The sequence below is a fragment of the Calidris pugnax genome, unplaced genomic scaffold, assembly GCF_001431845.1.
Source record: "Calidris pugnax isolate Ruff unplaced genomic scaffold, ASM143184v1 scaffold316, whole genome shotgun sequence".
NCBI lineage: Eukaryota > Metazoa > Chordata > Aves > Charadriiformes > Scolopacidae > Calidris > Calidris pugnax.
In genome coordinates, this window is record NW_015091194.1 from 1464314 (window position 1) to 1486471 (window position 22158).

Consider the following 22158-nt stretch of genomic DNA (forward strand, 5'->3'; position numbering starts at 1 on the left):
TGAATTCAAGAATGTGTTTTTGAGAGCTGGTAGTTGTATGCAAATATATGCAAATTAGCACCACTCTGGGGTTTTTTTTTTTCAGTGAAAATGCTAACGGAGGCAGTGACTGCTGTGGAAGCAAGGGCTTTCCTTGTGATGAGACTTGATTTTTTTCACAGCATGGAGGAAGGGTATGGCAACCTGTAGTGCAAAAACCCAACAGTTTCTGCAGTACCCCCTGGAAACTGCTGTAAAATCTGAACTTCAGTTCCAGAGGAGCTCCTGAGGAGCCCACTTCCCCAGCTCCCACCTCTCACTAATGTAGGACATGAAGGAATTACTCTGATAAAAAAATTGGATACACAACTCATTGTTGGACTCAAGGGTCTTATGACTGACACCAACTGCCTGGAGGATGCATGCAGAAGAATTGAAGCGCTATAAAGGGTTTAATGGAGAAGACAGTGAGAAAAATGATGTATCATAGAATGGTTTGTGTTGGAAGGGACCTTGAAGATCATCTAGTTCCAACCCCCCTGCCATGGGCCGGAAAGAGTAACTTTCCACTAGACCGGGTTACTCAAAGCTCCATCCATGTTGGCCATGAACCTGACCATCTTCACCTTGAACACGTACACCTTCACAGGTGTAAGATGTGCAGCAAAGGTGTCTCCCTGGTGCTGGGAGGAGAAGTCATGAACATGAAACAAGAAGTCTCCGTGCCGCAGCCTGTCCTCTTCCAGTGCTGGGCCCTTGTCCTCTGTGGCGGTGGTTGTCTGCAGAGCTCAGAGCAACCAGAGGCTGCTTGATCCTCTTGTAGGTCAGCATTTGCTCAGGACGTGCTCTTGGTAGGAAGAGGAAGAGGCAGGAGCTGGTGCCCGAGCGTGCCCCTCGCCTTTCCCTACCTTGTGTGCTCCTCCTCCAGCGTGCTGCAGAAAAACAATGAAACCAACACATGCAAACGGGGATGTCCTGGTTTGATGGTTGAACTTCGAAACCAGAGGGCAAAATTTGATTTTGGTAGAGCTCAAAACTTTTTCTTTTTTTTTTTTTTTTTGAAAAGAAACAACAAACCCAACAAAACAAGAAATTTGAAGGTCTTTTCCTGAAAAAATTCCAAATTCTACTTGTCTCTGAGAATCCTGGTTTCATTTTCGCCTTTTAAACATTAAAAATATTGTTTCTATACTTGATGCTAAAAGCTGGACAAATTTGAAATATCTTGAAATATTTTGACACCAATTTTTGGCTCAATTTCTATGTATTGAGAAGGTTTCTCCTGACTGTAATTTTTGGAGCAGTGCATAACTGTCTGAATGTATTTTCATCTTTATCTACTGTGCCTTCCTTCTACTCCTAGGTCCTTACTACACAGCATTTAGGCCTCTTCATTGTCTGGAAGTTTCTCTCTACTTTGTTTTTTCTTGGGGTCTCAACTCTCTGCTTTCCAACGTAAATTTGCTCAGTCACTTTCTCTTTTTTTATATTATCACCCTGCCCACCAGAACAAGACTGAGCAGAACTGAGATATTCATATCTCGTTAGCCACTTAAAATTTTTTCCTCTATGTTTTCTTGGTAAATTCTCTCTGCTGCAGGTATCCAGCAGTGTAATATTAAAAAAGCCAGTCGCCCATAGTTTGCAGGGTGTGTAATGCTCGTAATACCCCAGAGTGGTAACGATCTGGAGCCTGATACTGGTAACGAGGCAGAACAGAGTTCAAAAAAGTCTTTCCTGTAGGTAATAACAGCCTCTCCCACAGCCTTTCAGTTTGTTGGAAATTCCAAGTCTGCGTCTTTGTTTTTGCAAAAAGGTTTATTTTGAAATTTCCCCGCGGTTTGGTGCAAAACCACCCCGTTGTGCTGACAGCTGTGGTACAGTAGAGAATGTCTGTAGCTTGGTCTAGTATTTATACAACACTTTCCTATTTTATGACAGCTTGTGCTTTTTTTTTTTTTTTTTTTATTGAAAAAGTAAAATACCTGCAGACTTGCAAATTAAAAAAGACTGAGTTTGAAGCCTGTCGATCCTGAATGCCATTTAAAATCTTGCCTGTCTTTCTGTGCACAGGTGCAACCTTCCTCCTCTATCCAGCGAATACAGCAGGGACGTTGGATCGAAAACCCAGCTGGTGACTGCAAATCCCAGTATCATTCAGAAAAGGTAGAGACCGTATTGTTCCTTCTCTGCTTGGTGGAAGCAAGAAGAAAAACACTTCGTCTGTGTTATAGATATTAGTGCATGGGAGTTACGTTCTTAAAGATCTTCTGATCCCAGAAGAGGATCTGGAAAAAATGAAATAGGCAATGGTTTGGTGTTAGGTGAAATAATTCAAGGCTAAACCCACTGTAAGCAGGGAAACTAAGGGACTCTGGCTTTTCCAGAGTTATCTCTTGTACCATACTCCCCTCAGGGCTTCCAGCTCCCTCCCTTTACCACAGGCTGGGCACATGCCAGAGGTGCTTTGTAAAACACCTGCAGACTTGCAAATTAAAAAAGACTGAGTTTGAAGCCTGTCGATCCTGAATGCCATTTAAAATCTTGCCTGTCTTTCTGTGCACAGGTGCAACCTTCCTCCTCTATCCAGCGAATACAGCAGGGACGTTGGATCGAAAACCCAGCTGGTGACTGCAAATCCCAGTATCATTCAGAAAAGGTAGAGACCGTATTGTTCCTTCTCTGCTTGGTGGAAGCAAGAAGAAAAACACTTCGTCTGTGTTATAGATATTAGTGCATGGGAGTTACGTTCTTAAAGATCTTCTGATCCCAGAAGAGGATCTGGAAAAAATGAAATAGGCAATGGTTTGGTGTTAGGTGAAATAATTCAAGGCTAAACCCACTGTAAGCAGGGAAACTAAGGGACTCTGGCTTTTCCAGAGTTATCTCTTGTACCATACTCCCCTCAGGGCTTCCAGCTCCCTCCCTTTACCACAGGCTGGGCACATGCCAGAGGTGCTTTGGTGCTCCTGATCCAGGCATTTACTGATGCGTGGCCCAAACTACTCCGGTGGCCAGGCCAGCTGGCTCCTGCACCCCAGGATTAATGAAGATGCTAATTTGGGTTTCTCTTCGCTTCACCGCTGATAACCTCTGGGTCCTTACTGTCTGCCTCTCATTTGTTTGATACTGACTTGCAGGTACAGGAGTGGTTGGGATGGAAGCGATTTGCAGGTTGTGATCGTCCAGGCTTTGCTTTCTTAGGAAACTGAGACAAATTTTTGTTGTTTATGAGAGTTGGTTGAAATTTTCCAAATGTCAGTAGCTGATGAGAGAGGGGAAGAGGGAAGGGAAAAAAGAAGTCAATGCTATCTCCCTGATTTTGTCTTGCTGAATTTTAATTGCTATGATGTTATTTGTTTGTCACCCAGAATGAGGTAGGCTGCTCTCAGGCAGAACAGGGGCTGGGAGTAACTTGCCATGCGCACTGAAATACACAGAGAAAAGGCATAAACCAAGGGAATGAACTGGAAATGATTAGGCATAAAGAAATGTATAATGCGGGTACTGGGAGGTGAAGGATTGTGACAGGAACAAAGCAGGGAAATAAAATGAGTAACAGAAAGCCAGGTGTCTTAGAAAGAAGAAGAGCACAGGCTTGGAAATGGATGTTTGATGGTATTTAAATATGATATTTTTCCTCTCTATCAGGAATTGAAGGGTTCTCTAGTTTAGTGTGTGGAAACGATGACAGTCTTTGACAGAGTAGAAAAGAGAGGGTGAGCAGGAGGGAAATGGAGCAGCAATCAGCTTCAAGAGCTGATCCCAAGCAGAGGGTGTCTGAACAGGCGAAGGCACAGACGTGCTTGTGGGGTGAGAGCAAAGCAAACCAAGCAGAATGGGCAGAGGATGGCACCAGGTGCCAGGCGGGAAGAGGGAGCTGCTCAAGGCAGTGGACCTGAAGATGGGGAATCTGAAAATCTGCTGGGACATGGCTGGCTAATGAGGTTGATTTAGCAAGATCAGTTTGGCTGTGGCATTTTGGATAAAATGAGGAGGAGCAATGTGAAATGTGAAGCTCACAAAGGATTTTACAGCTGTCGAGGCAGAGAATTATTAAACTCATGGATATTTGTTATGCGTCCTCCCCTCCATCAAGGCCTAGAGTGGAAATCTTGCTGTACTTACTATATTTGAACAGAAGAGAAATGGGAAAAAGTTTTAGTGATGCTACAGGGAGACTATGAATCTACACTAAAGAGAGTGTGGAGTTCTCATCTAGCAAGAACGAAGGGGTGAGCAGATGGTTGAAGATGCAGATGGAGAGCGTGAGGTGCTACTTTGTGAGAGGGGGATATCACACGGAGGGAGTGGAGGGGGAGGGAAATGGGAAAAGAGAAAGGGAAGAAGGAGTAGATGGGAGTATAAGGGAGTAGATGGGCCACAGGAAATGGGACTGTGCTGGATATCAGTCTTCTTAGTGAGTGGATGATAACAGCAATGCGAGGCCTTTGATGAGAAAGTGATGTGGGATGTATATCCATGTGTATTGATTAGGAGGAGTTATACAACCAGTAACTGAGAATGGCACAGAGCACAAATTTATAGTGCTGAAAATTGGCCGAAACCTCCTGTGAGGCTTGGAGCTCTTGAGGGATCTCACACTTTGCTATCTCTGTCTGGTTAGGAACAAATTTATTTTTTTTTAAATAATGATCTTACTGTGTGCTATTCAAACTCATTATTTTACCTCCTGGGTGTTAAGTTAGAATTGGAAAAAAAGAAAGCTTGGAAGTTAAAATAGAAAAAAAGACTACTACTTTGTCAACAAATAATCCATTTCTATGGAAAGAAGCTTTTAAAGGAATTAAGACTGCTTGTAAGTCCACACTTTTAGGAAATTCAAGGGCATTCCGATTGGTGACTGATACGTATCTGTTTCTAAGCTATAAGTTAACTAGCTTCACATAATGGTATTATTCATTATCATTCTTCCCCTTTCCTCTTGTCCTTACGTTAAGTAGGTTGATATTGATGAGGCTTGACATCTCAATTATCTCTCAAGTGTGTTATGGCAAATTTAGTGAATTGGTCCTGCAACACCATTCATGGCTTCTAAAAGATTTATCCTTACCAGATAATTTATGATTAGGCGTGTTTGATAGGGCAAAGTTTTTATACCAGGGATGCAATTGTAGAAGCAATTTTCTGTGTAGTTTTAGAACCAGAATGATTGCCTTTCGAAAACGGATTTGTTGGCAGTAATTATTGCAGGTTGATATCTGAGCTGCCATCATTTTCCTCTAGACTTAAAGTCTTAGGATGGGAGAGTCAGGATTTTAATTTGGGAGTACACTGACTTTAGAGATGTTTTCTCAGCATCGTCTTCTACAAAACTTTTGAGTAGGCAAATAATAATGAAAGAATTAGAGATCAAGTCCCTACTGTGTTTTCAGCAGGAAACACGACCATGCAAGCAGCACCAGTTTTCACTTGTAAAATACTGTGCTCAGTTCTCATTTGGGTTTGAGAAATAATGAGGAATTTCCTACCCTAACTTTGCTTCATATAATACAGGAGTACTGACAATGGAGGCATTATAATAGTTGGCGTCCAGTCACGAGTGGTGTCCCCCAGGGCTTGGTACTGGGACCTGTTCTCTTTAACATCTTTATCAATGATCTGGACAAGGGGATCGAGTGCACTCTCAGTCAGTTCACTCCCACCCAACTTAGTGTCGTCTGTGTCGACCTGCTGGAGGGTAGAAAGCCTCTACAGAGAGACCTGGGCAGGTTGGATCGATGGACTGAGACCAACGGGATGAGGTTCAACAAGGCCAAGTGCCGGGTCCTGCACTTGGGTCACAACAACCCCAGGAGCTGCCTGGCAGAAAAGGACCTGGGGATGTTGGCCAACTGTCAGCTGAACATGAGCCAGCAGTGTGCCCAGGTGGCCAAGAAGGCCATGGCATCCTGGCCTGTATCAGGAACAGTGTGGTGAGTAGGACTCGGGAGGTGATCATCCCCCTGTACTGGGCACTGGTGAGGCCCCACCTCGAGGGCTGTGTCCAGTTCTGGGCTCCCTACCATAAAAAAGACATCACTGGAGCGGGTCCAGAGAAGAGCAACAAAGATGGTGAGGGGTCTGGAGAACAAGTCTTATGAGGAGAGGCTGAGGGAGCTGGGGTTATTCAGCCTGGAGAAAAGGAGGCTGAGGGGAGACCTTATTGCTCTCTCCAACTCCCTGAAAGGAGGGTGTAGAGAGGTGGGGGTCGGTCTCTTCTCTCAAGTAACAGGCGACAGGACGAGAGGAAATGGCCTCAAGTTACGCCAGGGGAGGTTCAGGCTGGATATTAGGAAAAATTTTTTCACTGAAAGGGTCATCAGCCATTGGAATGGGCTGCCCAGGGAGGTGGTTGAGGCCCCATCCTTGGAGGTGTTCAAAAGACGGGTTGATGTAGTGCTGGGAGATATGCTTTAGTGATGGTGTTGCTTTCTGTTTGTCGTGTGGGTGTTTATTTTTGTCAAAATTAGGTTGATGGTTGGACAAGATGATCTTTGAGGCCCTTCCAACCTAGAAGATTCTGTGATTCTGTGAAATCTGCCCAGCTGATGAAGAGGACTTGCCCCAGTTTCTTTTTTTTGGTCTAAAATATTTCATGGGCATCTCCAATTAATATTGGAATGTACGGTCCTCTGATCCTGTGTAAAAATCCTTCTTTCATTTCGCATTCAGACCTTACTTCTCTGCCAAACCCTGATTTGAGGTTGCAATAGGGATTGAAATGTTTCATAAAGCTACTCCTGGGGCTACTGTGACCTCTCCCACCCTGTCCCCCATATGGTTGAGGGACTGCAAAAAGGTTGGTATCTTTGTTGTTTGCAGTTCATTCCCCTACCACCATAGTCAGCTTGGCCTTATCTGTAGGGACACGCTTTGCGGGCAGAAGATAATCCTCTATTTGTCCTGGTTTTTAATTTTAATTCCATGAGTAGCTGCTGTAAGTCACTGCTGGGAAAGAGGCAATGCAGCCGCGAGACCTGTGATGTGCCTATTGGTGTTCTTGGGCTCAGTGAAAAAAATCCAGAAGGTTGATATTCTGAATGCTTGCCTACAGCTGTGGAGAGGGACTAGTCAGTGGATCACATGTGAACGCAGAAATGCTTAAATAGGTAGTGGTGATTCTTGATAAACGGCAGCAGATTTTGAGTAGGAAATACAAAGAATTGCTATTTGGGATGTGGATATTCTGTTTCTGAAGTCACTGACTCTGGGCTATTTAAGAGAAGCAAATTGTAGCAACGTCTTTCCATCTTCAACAACTCTTGCAAATGTCATATAATAATGCTCATACCTTTTGTCTAAACTTTTAATTAAATTTGCAAACAAATGCTGTTTGCAGCAGTCTTCCTTTCTGGTCACCATGGCTGCTTACTCTGTCTAACCCACGCACACATAGATCATCATTACTGTGGATCTAACAGTCCAAGCAGATGGTTTCCCAGCATTCATTGAGTGTCTGATATTTGTTGGTCACCAACATTTTTCGTCCACGAGCAGCGTGAGCACTTCTGACCTGTGTAGAAATAACATCATTAGAAAACGGTGTGACGACTATGGTAGGGTTCTTTATTTGCCCTGATTCAGCATTGGTATAGCTGACAGGAGCCTCCAAGGTGTGTTATAAACACCTCCCAAGAGTGTCGTTGGGACATAATCCAAGCATTGGTTGAATTGTGTGAAGCTTTTCCCCTTTCTCCTTTCAGGGTGCTGTGTTTTCCCAGCACTGATGGTGCTGGAAGGAAGACGTGTCGCTGGGACTGTTTCATTTGAGGAAGAGGAGGCTGAGGAGAGACCTCATCACTCTCTACAACTACTTGAAAAGACACTGTAGAGAGGTTGGTGCTGGTCTCTTCTCACAGGTGATTAGGATAGAAGGAGAGGGAATGGCTTCAAGCTCCAACAGGGTAGGTTTAGACTGGACATTAGGAAACAATTCTTCCCAGAAGGAGTGGTCAGAGACTGGAACAGGCTGCCCAGGGAGGTGGTTGAGTCACCATCCCTGGATGTGTTTAAGAGTCGTTTAGATGCAGTGTTGGGGGATATGGTGTAGGGGAGAACTTTGTAGAGTAGGGTTGATGGTTGGACTCGATGATCCTGAAGGTCTTTTCCAACCTGAATGACTCTATGATTCTATGTTGCACTTGGGGCAGCCATGGGGACTGCTGCTGATGCTCCCAGCTTGAGGAGCAAATGGTGAAGGGGGACTCTGGGTCTCTGCAGGGTGAGGGTGTAGGTGAGCCATGTTTCTGCTACTGCAGCGTTTCTGCTAGAGTGTGGCTTGTTGCTTGAATACAGAAATAAGTGAAGGGTTAGTTGAGGTGGTATCAATCTTCACTCTTTTAAATATGGATTTTTTTTTTTTAATTTAAGTCTCTGTAGTGGAGTCTCCAACGCTTCTGTGACAGTGCTAATGGGAATAGCCTAACTGAAACTTGGATAACCAGATTTAGGATCAGCCACTACACTTTGCAGCTCAGTATGAACTTCCATCACTGAATGTGAACATTATTTTTTTTCAGTAAATAAATTCACTTTTCTGATCTCAGTGGTGTTTGACAAGGTTTTGCTGCATCCAGTTCCCTGCACTAAAGCAAGATGAAGGAATGAGACTAAAGGCTAACAAACGCAGTGATTCTGCCTCTGAGCTCTGAAATGTCAGTTAAATATCGCTGTTGTTTATTAGGTTCCCACGAAATTTGAGTGGGATTAAATTTGCTTTCGACTTCTCCTGGCATCTTAGAGCCAACTAATAATCTTTCCTGGATTCAGTCCTGAAGACATCTTTGAGTCCAGTTGGCTTAAGCTGTTAAGAATAAAGAGACGGAACCAAGGCAATTCTTTAATATGATAAATGCTTCCTTCATTTTTGATTATACCAATGTACAATGTTAGGCCTATTGCTGGCACTCCTGACTCCTCTTGACTGTGTCTCCATGTAAAAACTACATATTACGTTCCTGCTTAGTTACCTTTTAATTGGGTAACTGAAAAAGATCAGAAAACAAAAAAACCCCACAAACCACCCATAAAATAAGTTATTGAAGGAAACCCCTCTTGCTCATCTTGTTCTTGCTTTAGGAGTCAGGTGATGAGAAGATCTTTCCTTCTGAAGTCATTTAACCACCAGTTTTTAAATAACTGACATAGAGGTTCTTTTTTCATTCCTGCTATCTGAATATATCTCTGATTATTCCACTGAGAAGCATGTCAAAGTAATAAAAACATTGTTTTCATTCACGTTGCAAAACTGTCCTTTTATGTTCTTCTGTAAGGGTCTGTGGACATCTCTGCCACCAGCAAAGGCATAAAATTTGTGGGAAGCACTTCTTTAGAGGCAAGACTATAACAAACCCTTCTGTATGTTTGTTGATAATCAGTCTTTCCTTTCCTCTAATACAAAATTCTTTAAAAAGCTTTAAATTTATTAAAAACCGAAGCCTTAGTTTTCTTCCTGCAGGAACACCTATTTTTGTCCTCATTTGAACAGAAATGGAAGTGAAAGTGTGGTGATGGAGAGGACTTGCCAGTGTTACAACCAGGCCAAAGGCAGAGCCAGGAAAAAACCCCAGAATTTCGGATGGGCTTTTGTGATTTGTTAGCTGATGACCAGAAATATGTGGAGTTATAACAAAGCCATGCTGTGATTCGGACGGTTTGATGCTGTTATAGCCATGCTTTGACCCTATTTAAATCAATGGTTTTCACCTTCTTATCCACCCCCTCTCGCCTTAATTTCCAGCGTGGACAGGATTTTAAAGTAAGAAAAGCGTATAGAATGCTTTTAAAAAATTGTAATCTATTTTTGTATTTTCCTCTGCTTTTTGCAGATGAGATTTAGGTGTTTTTTCCTTTGAAAAGTTGCAGAGTTTGGCTGCAAAGTCATACTTCTCAGTGACCTAGAAATTCTTACCGATGTAGGGCGACTTACGTGGAACAGTCTTTTGCAACCGAATCAAATGCTGCCAAATAACTTAATTCATTTGAATTAAACACCATAGGTACAGCTTAAATTTTCAAGTCAGCTTTTAAAATCATAGCAGTAGGTCAGTCACACTGAAAAGCATCCATCTTCCCACTAGAGGTGTGCAGCTAGTACCAACCAAAGGGGCACTGCAGGCATTAGTGTTAGAATTCAAAGGTCGAATGAAAATTTGAACTATGGAGAATGAAACTCAGAAAGAGCAAATGTGGAGTCCTCCCTGTGGAGAGGAATATGCGAAAAATTGGGGGAGTTACTGGTTAGGTGGCATTTCTGCTGAAAAGAAGGATGTGGCTTCGTGGTCAGTGGCTGAGCATGAACAGGCAATGTCCTACTATTTAGATAACAGCAAATGCCGTGTTGGGTTATCTAAATAAATGTAATGCAGGAAGAGGTATATTTAAGCTCAACTATGGCCTCAGCTGGGCTTCTATACTCAGTTTTGGCACCACGTGTTCAGATCCCAAACGTGGAATGTCAATTGCAAAGCCCAGCGAAGAGCAAGAAGAAAGTGAACCATGAAGCCTAAGCCCCAAGGAAAGGACTGTTGGATCTAGAGGTGTCTCAAAATGTCCTGGTGGCTTCAAAGAGAAATGTCAGTTGCTGTTGATGAGATGAGAAACAACGGGCTGAAATTTTGGTTTAGGAAAATGAGAAGAGAGAGGAAAAGTTGTTTAATCTGGTAGGGGAGAAGGGAGAAGGAAAGGCTGAGGGTACGGTTAGTTCAGCTGGTGGAGGTGAGGACAACACCTCATCAGCAAAAGCAATTGCTTGATGTTAGGAAGAACATTCCAGAGAACTTACAGAAAAATCTCCGTGTTACAGTAATTTAAAGGGCTAGTTGCTAAGAGGATGAAATGGGAAATTATACATGAAGTGTCATGAAATCATAGTTTGATGCTTTCTCTTAAAAAAAAAAGAAATGTTTTATTAGTAATTATCACAAAGCAGAGAGAGAAGATACCAGGTTTAAAACAATCCATTTGCATTTCTGATTGAAACATCCTCAGATTTCAGTTCTAATGTGTGTTTAGTGTAGGATTGGAGAGGAATAGGATGCATTATCTTACACGTGCATTTGTATGTCTCCTGTCTTAAACTAGGATTTTCATGATAATCATAGTTATCTCTATTGTGAATGGCATTTTAATTGCAAATCTTTGCCTTACCAAAATCACCAGTGCTTGCCCATATGTGCTGATATTCATTAACACATTGTCTCACACATTGTCATTTCCTTGGCAAGCCATTGCAGGAAGACTGTTGCTTTTTGGTTTTTGGCTTTTTTTTTCCTTCTTCCCCTCCCTGCCTCCCCTCTCCCTTCCCCCCCCGGTGTCTTCTTAAGACCACTGTATTGAAGAGTCTGCCAGCAGTATCAAACAGAAAGACAACCATCTGTCTGATTTTCCATTATTAGTTTGTGAAATGGGAGAACTATATATGCCCTTGAACAAATAATGCTTTTAATTAAGGTGATTTTTTTTCATCCTTAAATTGCTGCAGTAAGACTTGATATGAGAGCTTCTAAATCCTACTGCCAGAGTGTGGAATAGCATACCCAAGTACCTCATGTCTAATTATGTGACTAATATCTTCAAAGTCAGTGAAATAACTTATCCATGTTTTGCAATTTAGTGTTTTGTATGAGCAACCCAATTTTTTTTCAAGGTAACATCCTCAAAGATTTTTAAGTGCCTAATCCATGTTTAGGTAACTAATCTCTCTTTGCAGTCCTTGGCTTTAACCCAGATTTTTCTACCACTATCCCATCTCTTGGATTTTTTCAGGTATTGATTGGAAAGCAAATACATCTTTTTTATTTTTAAATGAAGATACAAGGCATCCTGCAATTTGAAAGACTGCAAATAATGAGGACACAGAAAATTACTATTTCTCTGCCGTCTGTCATGTTGTGACATTCCCAGTTTTTTCTTTTGTTCCCATCTCTAAAAAATAACTTTCACTTTTAGTAGCATCTGCAGTCATGTGATCCCATGAAGTTCAAAGAAAGCCTCCAAATTCAGGAGACAAAGGAGCGTAAGAATTATCCTTATGGATTTAGCCACAGGCCAAAAGCTTTAGGTTAAAGCGTAGGTGTCGAAGAGAGGTGGAGAGGTTAATTAGGATGTATTTTCTCATTAAACAGCGGAGGGGATTGCTGGGAATGAGATAACCTAGCTGAGAAGGCTGGTGGGTTTTATTCCTCTGCTGATCTCTGCTGATGTGTGCAGATTTGTGAGATCCCAGGGGCTGGGCAGCAAGGCAGGAGCGAGGTGGGTTGGGAATCCAGTTGCTGGGTTGGTCAGCAAGAGCTCGTGCCTTAGAAGCCACCTCCCCATTTTTATTTTAGCACTCTCCATTCGTTCTAATGGATACGAAAGTATTTGAAATGCCCTTTTGTTGACATTTTGGTTGATAATTTTTCCATTCGTATGGTATCTGGAAAGATGTGCTTGTTTATTACCAAAAAAGCAACGCTTTTCTCAATAAACATTGTAGGACATTATTTCAATGTGAGTTTCAGTGAGAAGACTAAATCAGTAGGACTTAGAGTAGATACTAAACGAAACAATTAATGGAGAGAGAAATGCTCATGTGGAGTCCTTTAAGGGGAACAGATTCTTTCCTGGTGTAGCTCTCACTGCAGTACTTTACACCCACCAAAAACCTAACTTGGATTTTATTTTTTTCTCATCAAGTGGCACTTGCACTCACTTTGGTTGGACTTTCCAAGACAAAAAAATCCCACAGGGTGTGGATGAGACAATCTCTTCTTCCCAGTCTGCTCTGGAGTCCAGACAGCCTTCTCTGCCCAACTTCAATGCTGGAAGTATAGCCTGCCCTTTGAGAGAAATGCAGGCACGTCCATTTGTTGGACAGCATCATAGGATCATAGAATTGCCCAGGCTGGAAGGGACCTCCAAAGGCCATCTAGTCCGACCCCCCCGCAGTCAGCAGGGCCCCCCCCAACTAGCCCAGGTTGCCCAGGGCCTCGTCGAGCCTCTCCTTGAATATCTCCAGGGATGGGGCCTCAACCACCTCCCTGGGCAACCTGTCCCAGTGCTCCACCACCCTCCCAGTGAAGAAGCCTCTCCTAATCTCCAATCTAAATCTGCTCCCCTCCAGCTTAAAACCATTGCCCCTCGTCCTGTCACTGCAGGCCTTTCTAAACAGGCTCTCCCAGCCTGTCTGAGGCTCCCTTCAGGTACTGGAAGGCCGCTATTAGGTCTCCCTGGAGCCTCCTCTTCTCCAGGCTGAACAACCCCAGCTCCCTCAGCCTGTCCTCGTAGCAGAGGTGCTCCAACCCCCTGATCATCCTCGTGGCCCTCTCTGGACCCGCTCCATCAGGTCCATGTTCCTCCTCTATTGAGGGCTCCAGACCTGCACACAATACTCCAGGTGAGGTCTCACCAGAGCAGAGTAAAGCGGAAGAATCACCTCTCTAGCATCAATACTAAGAGGCTGCTAGTAGAGACAAGGCAGAAGCTGGCGCTTCGTAGCTAAGGCATTTGGGGTAGTTTTTAACTGGAGACTCTTCAACTCTAGGTACTAGTTCTCTTCTAGCCAGCTGGCACCCTAGATGATAGCCAGTGTGGAAATCAGGACACCTTTTTGACCCAAAATTGGTTATTTCTCATAACTGCGTTGGTACCAGCATGTGTAGGTATCTCAGCACCACCGTCCTACTGACGTTTACTGCATAGCAGTATAGCCAGCAGCCAAAGGGCACTTCACTAGTGTCCTGGTTTCATCTGTGGGAGAGTTAATTTTCTTTCTGGTAGCTGCTATGTTTTGGGATTAGTATGAGAAGAATGTCAGTAACACATACTGGTTTAGTTGTTGCTAATGCATTGGTCATGGACTTCTTCAGCTTCCCGTAGAAGCTGAGAAGGAGCATGGACAGGACCAGCTGGCCAAAGGAGCATTCCATACCATGGATCTCATGCTCAATATATAAATGAGGGTTGGCTGGGGGGCAGGAATCCACAATCACTGCTCAGGATGGGATGGACAACCCATCATCAGGTAGTGAGAGTGACTTGTGTTTTATCACTTTATTTTGTATATTCTTTTACCATTATTATTATTGTTATTTTCCTTTTCTGTCACTCTTCTATTAAACTGCCTTTATCTCAACCCGTGAGGGTTTTTTTTCCCTTTCACCTCCTTTTCTTCCCCTTCTGCTGAGGTTGGAGGGGAGGAGTGAGTGACCAGCTGTGTGTGGTCCTAGTGGCTGGCTGGGGGTAAACCATGACAGTCCTTTTTGGTGACCAGTGTGGGGCCATGAATATAGTCTATCATGAAGATAGTTGCACAGAAACCCCTGAATTACTCCTAAACAGTCCACACCTAAAGAAAATCCCATTATATCCCTGGGAAATATAAAGATTTGTTGACTTTTGTTGTTCTTCAAACTATTACACTCCTCCAAAAGCTGGATGTGCAGTTCTAAAATCTAGGAGTGTTAAGGTTGTGACTCATGAAATGTTTTTTATAAGCGAAAAATGAGCTGATTAAAAGGACAATTGTCTTGAGTCAGAATATTAAAAAACTGCTTTATCTTTCTTACAGAGGATGCTGTGAAATTGCTAGAAATGAGTCATTGTAAGCGTTAGAGAACATTCTTCATGATCAGCCTTTTATGTACGATAACAGAAATAGAATAATTTGCAGTGAAAACACACCTCCATGTAGAGGTGGGTTTATTTTGTTTTGTAGCGAAACCGCTATTTTTCTGAACAGAACAAATCTAGTTGTAAAAATTGGCATATGCATTTTGTTGCTTTTAGTTTACTTCTGCTGGAAATTTGGGAAGTTGTCAGCTGTCAAATTGGTGTTTTCCTTGTATTCGTTTAGATAAATATTTAGCTAGCTAGATCCTTGGAGGGTAAGAGACTTGCTTCAGATGTGACTGAACAACCAGGTGGTTTTGTGCGTGGGAAGGGTGGTTAATACAGCGTGAGAAGGTTTAGGGTGGTCAGCAAGGGTTGGCTGTTCTGGTTAGACAGGCAGACAGGGGGTTTTGGTTGGGTTGCTCTTCCTGGGGTGAGGAATTTTGTGGTTTCTCAGAGCAGAGAAAAAAAAATGAGTTACTGTGAAACTGAAGTCATCTATAAAAGGATGCCTGTTGCTCTCATGCAGGGAGTTTTGTTGTAATTTTGGGGTAAGATGAACACTAGCAGCTAACCCCGTCTCTCAGATTTTATGAAGTTCTGATGCTGAGTACATCTCTGAAACCACGAGGAAATACGTTACTGGTTCTAAGAGAAAATCGAGTATAGTCAGGAATCCTTTCTGAAGAACAGTCCTTTGAAGAGGAACTGCTATAAAAAGTTGGCTGTAAAGGGATGAAGCGAGATTAGAAAGAGGAGGCAATGGGAAAAGGTGCCTTCCTCTTAAGGACCTCAGAGTTTTCCTGCTTCGGGAGAGAAGGCAGAATTTAGATTTGATGACACCATGTTTATTCCTGTCTGTTTCCGCCGCACAGAGCAGGACAGGAAAGGAGTCTGCGAGTGAAGAGAATGCGCTGAGGGAAGCATCAGCAGGCACCAGGGTGGTGGCTCTCTTCTCCCATGCTGATGTCCATTGTTCTGACCATCTTGTCTGCTGGCAAAGAACAACTGGTAGAAAGGTTTTTGCCGATAAACCTGTATGGATTGGGAAATAAACTACTCAAGAGCATACACCTTCCCAATAGCTTCACAGAAAAAAAAATCACAGAATGATACGGGGTTGGAAGGGACCTCTGGAGATCATCTAGTCCAACCCCCTGCCAGAGCAGGTCCACCCAGAGCAGGTTGCACAGGAACTTTTCCAGGCAGGGTTTGAATGCCTCCAGAGAAGGAGACTCCACCACCTCCCTGGGCAGCCTCTGCCAGGGCTCTGCCACCCTCAAAGGAAAGAAGTTCCTCCTCACGTTTAGGTGCAACTTGAGGCTTATTATACAAGGCTTCTTCTTCTTTATGCCTGTTGCTGGCAGAGGCTTATGAGGGAAGAAGGGAATAAACTCAACTCTAGGTAGACAAGCCTGTTCTCCAGCAGTGCTCCTCGTATTAAGTGTATCAAAATCATCATGGGGGGGTATTGAACCTGGTGGCTGCTTTGAGCTAGAAATACAGCAGTTGTCAGTTCAGGAACTGCTGTCTTGGAGACTGACTCCATGATCTGGTATTTTTTCCAGTGAGGCACCACTGACAAAGGAGGAGGGAGGGACTATTGTTTCTTTATCTTACTCACTCAAACACTTCTTGTCTTGCTTGATCTCTGTTTCCTGAGAGGTACAGCTGGTTGCATGTGGGGTTTTTTTTTCTGCAGAGCTGATGCTAATTAATACAGCCTTATTCCTTTTTTTTTTAATGCCTCATATTAGGAGCTAGATGTTGGCCCACTATATTTTATTATTCCTTTACTGTTTGCCCTTTCTGTTCCTTGTTTTTTTCTGCTCTAAGTACAAGAACTGGTTTTGAAGGAAGTGTGTTTGAAATGTTAAAACATGATGTGAAGATGTAGGAAAAGCAGAGCCTGAAGGGGGAAGAAACAACCTTTCAAAAGTACCTGTATGCTAAATTGAATCTTTTTTTTCTTCTATAGTTTTTTATTTTTATTAGATTTTTGATTGATTCTGGGATGACTGAAGGGCAACAAATCTGGTCATTACATGATAAAGTTGAAAACATGATTAATGAAATTCCAAACAAGAATTTTGCAGTAAAATTCTGAGAAATCGCTAGAAATTGATTAAAAGTGGAACAGTACAACATCTGCAAAGCAATACTCTGATAGCATCACAGAAACTAGCATTTGAGAGACTGTAATACCCTTAAAGAAAGAGAAAGATGTAGGCTACAGCAAGCCTAGGGCATGATAGTGGAGTGGATCCAACAAAAATAAACATCTAGTCTTAACAAAGGCAACAGAAATGAAAATGGAGAACAAGCAGGTTAAAGGATTTTTAGGTAAACCAGAAGTTAGAGGGATCTGAAAAATTTTTTTCAAGAGTTTATAAGTGAATGGCCAGAGCAGGATCAGAACCACTAAGGAAGGATCTTTGGGACTATTTTTTTTCACAAGTTCTCAGCAAATGGTAAAAAAGGAGGAGTAGTATCTGTATTAAAAGAGTGGAGAAAAATGAAGGACAGAAGGAATTAGTTATTCTGGCTTAGTTTAGTACTCAGAAAGAGAGTGGAAATGGGTAAACATTGAGGGAAGTATCTAGATGGTCAGAAGGCCATTCACAGGAGGTAACAAAGAAATTAAATGGCATCATGATTGAGGAAAAAGTATCATCAGGGAGGATGTTCAGGAGAGCTGCTTCTGGTACTGATTGGTTTATGTCCCATAAGACGTCTTGAAGCTTGTAAATAGCTTAATTCTGCCAACTCTGGAATGGGATTTTAAACTTGGAGGCAAGGGGGAGAGGGAGAAGAAAGGCGTCAAGCAGCTCTATCTACAGACTCATTACTGTTCATTAAGAGGTTTTTAGAAGATATGTTCTGATTTTATTGTAGAGATGTCTGTTTCACTTGTATGCAGGCTGAACAATTAGGAAACTGTGTACGTGCAAAATGGGTAGAATATTTATGGAAGCCAGCGTTTCAAAATGAGATGGCAGGGATGAAAAGAAAGATCAGTTTTTTTACCAGAATGGCCCTGTCTTTATATTTCTCTTATGAATTAGAAATTTGTGAAGAAACATAAACTCAAAACTGAAGGATTCAGTTAATATATGACCAAATCATGGTCTATTTCTGGAAAACTATTTGGAGACCTTCCAGGAGGAGTGATATGGACAAGGGAAGATGGCAGGTAGATTCCTCTTTATTCATCATGCATAGAAAGAGTTTTGCTTCCTTTATTGGTCCAGGAGCATGTCCAGTATCTTCCAAAAAGCAACAGTAGTTTTCTTGTAGCTATATTAGTTTAGGGATACAAAAGATAAGGTCTGTAGTTAGAGAGAATATTAGAATATTTGATAAAAATATAGCCAAGCATTTAAGCACACATAAGCCCTTCCACAAAACATAAGCAAGAAAAAGTACCAACTTAAACACCAGCAATTCTGAGAACTATTTCTGGGTTTTAGGATGAATCAGTTGATCTAAGACACTACCTCTCCATATAGACCTTGCCTTGTGTATCTGCTGGGGAGGTAAAGGCACAGGTCGTCTTCTGCTCCATCCGTGCCCTGGTAGTGTAGCACCAGTCATCCTCCCAAGTGTTGACCTCAGACCCCCAGGAGCCATACCTACGTTGCAGTGAAAGAGCTACTTCCAAAGCAGATAGAAGCCAGGGTATTGTCTCTGTTCTATCAACGGTAGCCTTTTCTTGAGTGCTTCGGAGCAACTTCCACCAAAGACCCTAGATGCCATGGTTTCTTGCAGTCTTACTGGTCTGTACACAGCATTCACTTTTTCTCCTTTGAGATTGCACCTAAATAGCAAACACCCAGTTACACTGAAAGCTGCAAAGAAAAATCTATGACATCACAGTAAAAAATTTAGGGCTTGACTGCCTGGGGAATAATCATAAAATAAGCTCAGCCTTGCATGAGTTTAAATTTGATCAATTAGAATAGAAAGCTGGATCAGAGTGTGTAGACAGGTTGTAACGTTGAACTGTGTTATTAACAGCTAATAAAAGATGGAGCTGTAAAGTGCGAGTATAAAAGAAACTCCAGTAGAGTAATTTTAATGCTCTCCCTTGAATATACAATTGTAAGATTTGGCATTGCTGATTTTAGCGTGTTGTTTACGCGTTTGAATAACTTCTGTACTTCTCACTGAAGCAGGCAGGCTGCTGAAATCAAACCCTTAAGGTTCTGTCTTGTTGGGCAGATTGTGGGCAAATTGCACGCTAAAATGAAGCGTTCATTTCACATGAGTTTTGAAACAACGCACAAGACATTTCTCAAGTGTCTTCGAATAAGAAGTTTTAGCCACTTTATGAACTTTTTGTACATGAAATCCTACAATTCTGTTTAACTTCATCTGTGTCAGCCCTTCTAATTAGCTTATCTATAGGGGTATGGATCCTTTCTGCTTGAAAAGGAAATGCATTTTCAGACTAGAATGTTCCACTGTGACTTTCCTACCTTTTTGGCTTTACTCTGTCTAGAAGGATAGAAAACAATGTGCAAAATGCATGCATTCTTGATTTTTGAATTGATTTATTTTATTATATCCTGCAAGGGTGTTGATTCTTGTATGATAATTATTACTTCTGCTACTGTTGGCAGGGTTTACTTGCAAATAAGACAGTGTTTCTCCCTGGGTTTGTGCCCAGAGCAACCTTTCAAATCAATAGCAGTGGTGAATATGTTCTCAGAAATACTCTCAGCTCTGTTTTTCAGTGCCATGCCTGTTCCATACAGCAGGTTGATGTTGGTGAGTATCGCTGACAGGAAGCGGAGTGTGGGACAGAGAGCTGAGTCCATCACTGTTTCTATGGCAAGAGTTCATCTTGCGGTTTAAAAGGTTGTGTCTTCTTTATAACTTCAATCAAATTTCCTTCCTCATTCTGGTCCAACTCTCTCAGCGTCATTCTCTGCTATCTTGCACTGGCTGGTGATGAAGTACTGTAGTGCTGTAACGGAGTAATGTAGACTTACATCAGGTGGTTGTATTTTCTATTCAACTAAGAGAGACACTGATCTAATATTACCTTTTCCAACCCAACTTCAGGCAGAGACTTGGCTAAATCCTGCAGGTAGATTTTTACATTCCCAAGTCTAAGCATACCATTTGTAAGATTCTGCTTACTCTCTGGAGAGACCGAATGGATGCAGATTTTCCAAGCTAAGGTTAGTGGCCAAAGTCTTTGCAGTGCTCCAAATATACAATCAAAACAGCCACCGTCTTGGCAGGGTGGAGTTGAAATCTTTTTTACAGCTAAGCTTGATCAGGATTCGTGGGATCACAGGATGGTTGACATGGCAAAGGACCCTTGCAGGTCATCTGCTCCAAGCCTCTGCTCAAACAGGGCCACCTAGAGTTGATAGCCCAGCACCGAATCCAGTTGGATTTTTATTATCTCCAAGAATAGAGACACCACCACCTCTCCAGACCACCTGTTGCAGTGTTTGACCACCCTGACAGGAAAAAAAAAAAAGGCTTTTTTCTCTGTGCTTAAACAGGATTTCCTGGTTTCACACACCAGGACCCTGTGACGCTTGAGGTGGTCTGGTTTGATAGGTCTGCTTAGATGTGTGTAAATGAGCATTTATCAGTAGTTGCCAGAACTTTAGCTGAAGCACTGTGATATAATTACATCTTCTCTAGAATGTGATTTTAATCTCCTTTTTTTCCCTTTCCGTCTACTCCTATCTAGTAGCTCGCTCTTTGTACTTGCTCTTCCATTTTGCATGCCAACACGTATTAAGGTGGCATTCTCCTTGTCAGTGATACCTTAGGTTATGTACTCTTTTAGAGATTCTTTTAAAAAAATTGAAATCTAGTCTAATGCATGCAGAAATACTCGTAGTGCTTCTTCCACACACTCCCCATGGCAATATCAAAGACTGAGCTGGGCTGGGCGGCCCACAGAGCAGCAGGTTGGGTGGTGCTGCTCTGCTCTGCCCTAACTGGAGGTAAATAAAAAACAGCTAGAAAGAATAACTGCCAAAAGGAGTGAAAGACAAAATGTAAGAAGCAGAATATAAAAGAATGAAACGTGACAGTTATTTTTTCTTTTTATAAAGGTCAGTTCAGTGACTGGAAGATCCATTTATACTGTACAAGGTAGAAGAGGATGTTTCTTGGATTCATTAGACTAATTACACTATTTTGCTTGCTTTTGATATTGTGAAGGGTTGTTCTCCAGATATTTCTGACCAACCTACATCCTACCTGGCACTACTATTATGTAAGACTAACCTTTAGGGGAAACAACACTCGAAGAAGTAGCTGAATTTGTATCCTGACAGTAGACCTCTTGAGCAACAGTCAGGACAAGGGAACAAGAGGAGTTAAGCCTCATTTTTAAAGAAAGCAAGTGAGTTATAAAGCAAAAGGAAAAAAAGCCAACCTAACCAAACAAACCTAAACATGCTATTCTTTAACAGCAGCTGCAGTGTCCAATTGTGTGAGACCTTGGCCTTAAAACAGAAGATACAAATCTAGTCAGATACGCTCCAGAGGTTGCCAACTAAAACACGGCGAAAACCCTGCATTGGTGCCAGGTTTGTTGTAGGTTCCCATTATTTGTGGAAGACAGGAAGGATTAATAGCCAGTGGAATAAGGTTGAAAATCTGAATCAGGTTAGGGGCTAAGGCAAAGTAATGCTGTAAGAAAATGGTCGTGCTGCACGTACATGTCCAGGCCTTTTCATAGATGTAAAGCAAAGCTGTGTGAGCCAGCAAAGCTCTTATTCTCTAAGTGATTCATGACAGGAGATGGGCAGCTGGTCATCTACTCATGCTCTTCCCATCAGCCCTAAAACTGTCAGGTAAGTTGTGTTGACTCTGGGGTCACCCAGTGGGGGCTTTAGCAGGGGTGTGCCAAACAGGATGGATGCCCCAGGAGTCCTAGCCATCATGGAATCATGGAATTGTCAGAGTTGGAAGGGACCTCTAGAGATCATCTGGTCCAACTCCCCTGCCAAAGCAGGAACGCCTAGAACACATGATTCAGGATGGCATCCAGGTGGGTCTTGAAGATCTCCAGAGAAGGGGACTCCAAACCCTCCCTGGGCAGCCTGTTCCAGTGCTCCATCACCCTCACCCTAATGAAGTTTTTTCTCATATTTGAATGGAACTTCCCATGTTCCAGCTTGAGCCTATTGCCCCCTGTCCTATCGCTGGAAACCACTGAAGAGTCCGGCTCCAACATCCTTCAATTCAGCCTTTAGATACTTATAAATAAGGTCTCCCCTCAGTCTTCGTTTGTCCAGGCTAAAGAGTCCCAGCTCCTTGAGCCTTTCCTCATAAGGGAGGTGCTCCAATCCCTTCATCATCCCTTAGTCATGCTCTGTCCTCAGGAGGTGCTCCAGGCACTGTCCAGCCAGCCATCACCTGGTTGGGCTGATTTTCACCGTGCTCTGGTCTAGGCCAGTAGAAGTCAATGTTAAGTGCGGAACAGGCTGGGATCGCCGAGTGCAAGCTGCTTGTAGGTGGAACAAACCCAAAAATGAGTGGCCGTATTGGCACAAAGGTGTCCGGGCTCCCCTCACAAGTAAAATGGGAGCAGAACCACAGCTCCTT

At 42.7% G+C, this 22158-nt stretch overlaps 2 protein-coding genes across 2 annotated transcripts in view; both read left to right on the top strand.

Moving 5' to 3' along the window:
- Nucleotides 1–2149, top strand: part of LOC106898350 (alpha-N-acetylneuraminide alpha-2,8-sialyltransferase-like) — a 51905-nt gene extending 49756 nt beyond the window's left edge. The window contains exon 3 of the mRNA XM_014959544.1: nucleotides 2053–2149. Coding sequence (XP_014815030.1) covers nucleotides 2053–2149 — 97 coding nt within the window. The remainder of the gene's footprint in view (nucleotides 1–2052) is intronic.
- Nucleotides 2150–2536: 387 nt separating this feature from the next.
- LOC106898356 (alpha-N-acetylneuraminide alpha-2,8-sialyltransferase-like) overlaps nucleotides 2537–22158 on the top strand; it is a 60318-nt gene continuing 40696 nt past the window's right edge. Inside the window, exon 1 of the mRNA XM_014959553.1 lies at nucleotides 2537–2638. The gene's annotated coding sequence lies outside the window, so the exon portion shown is untranslated. The remainder of the gene's footprint in view (nucleotides 2639–22158) is intronic.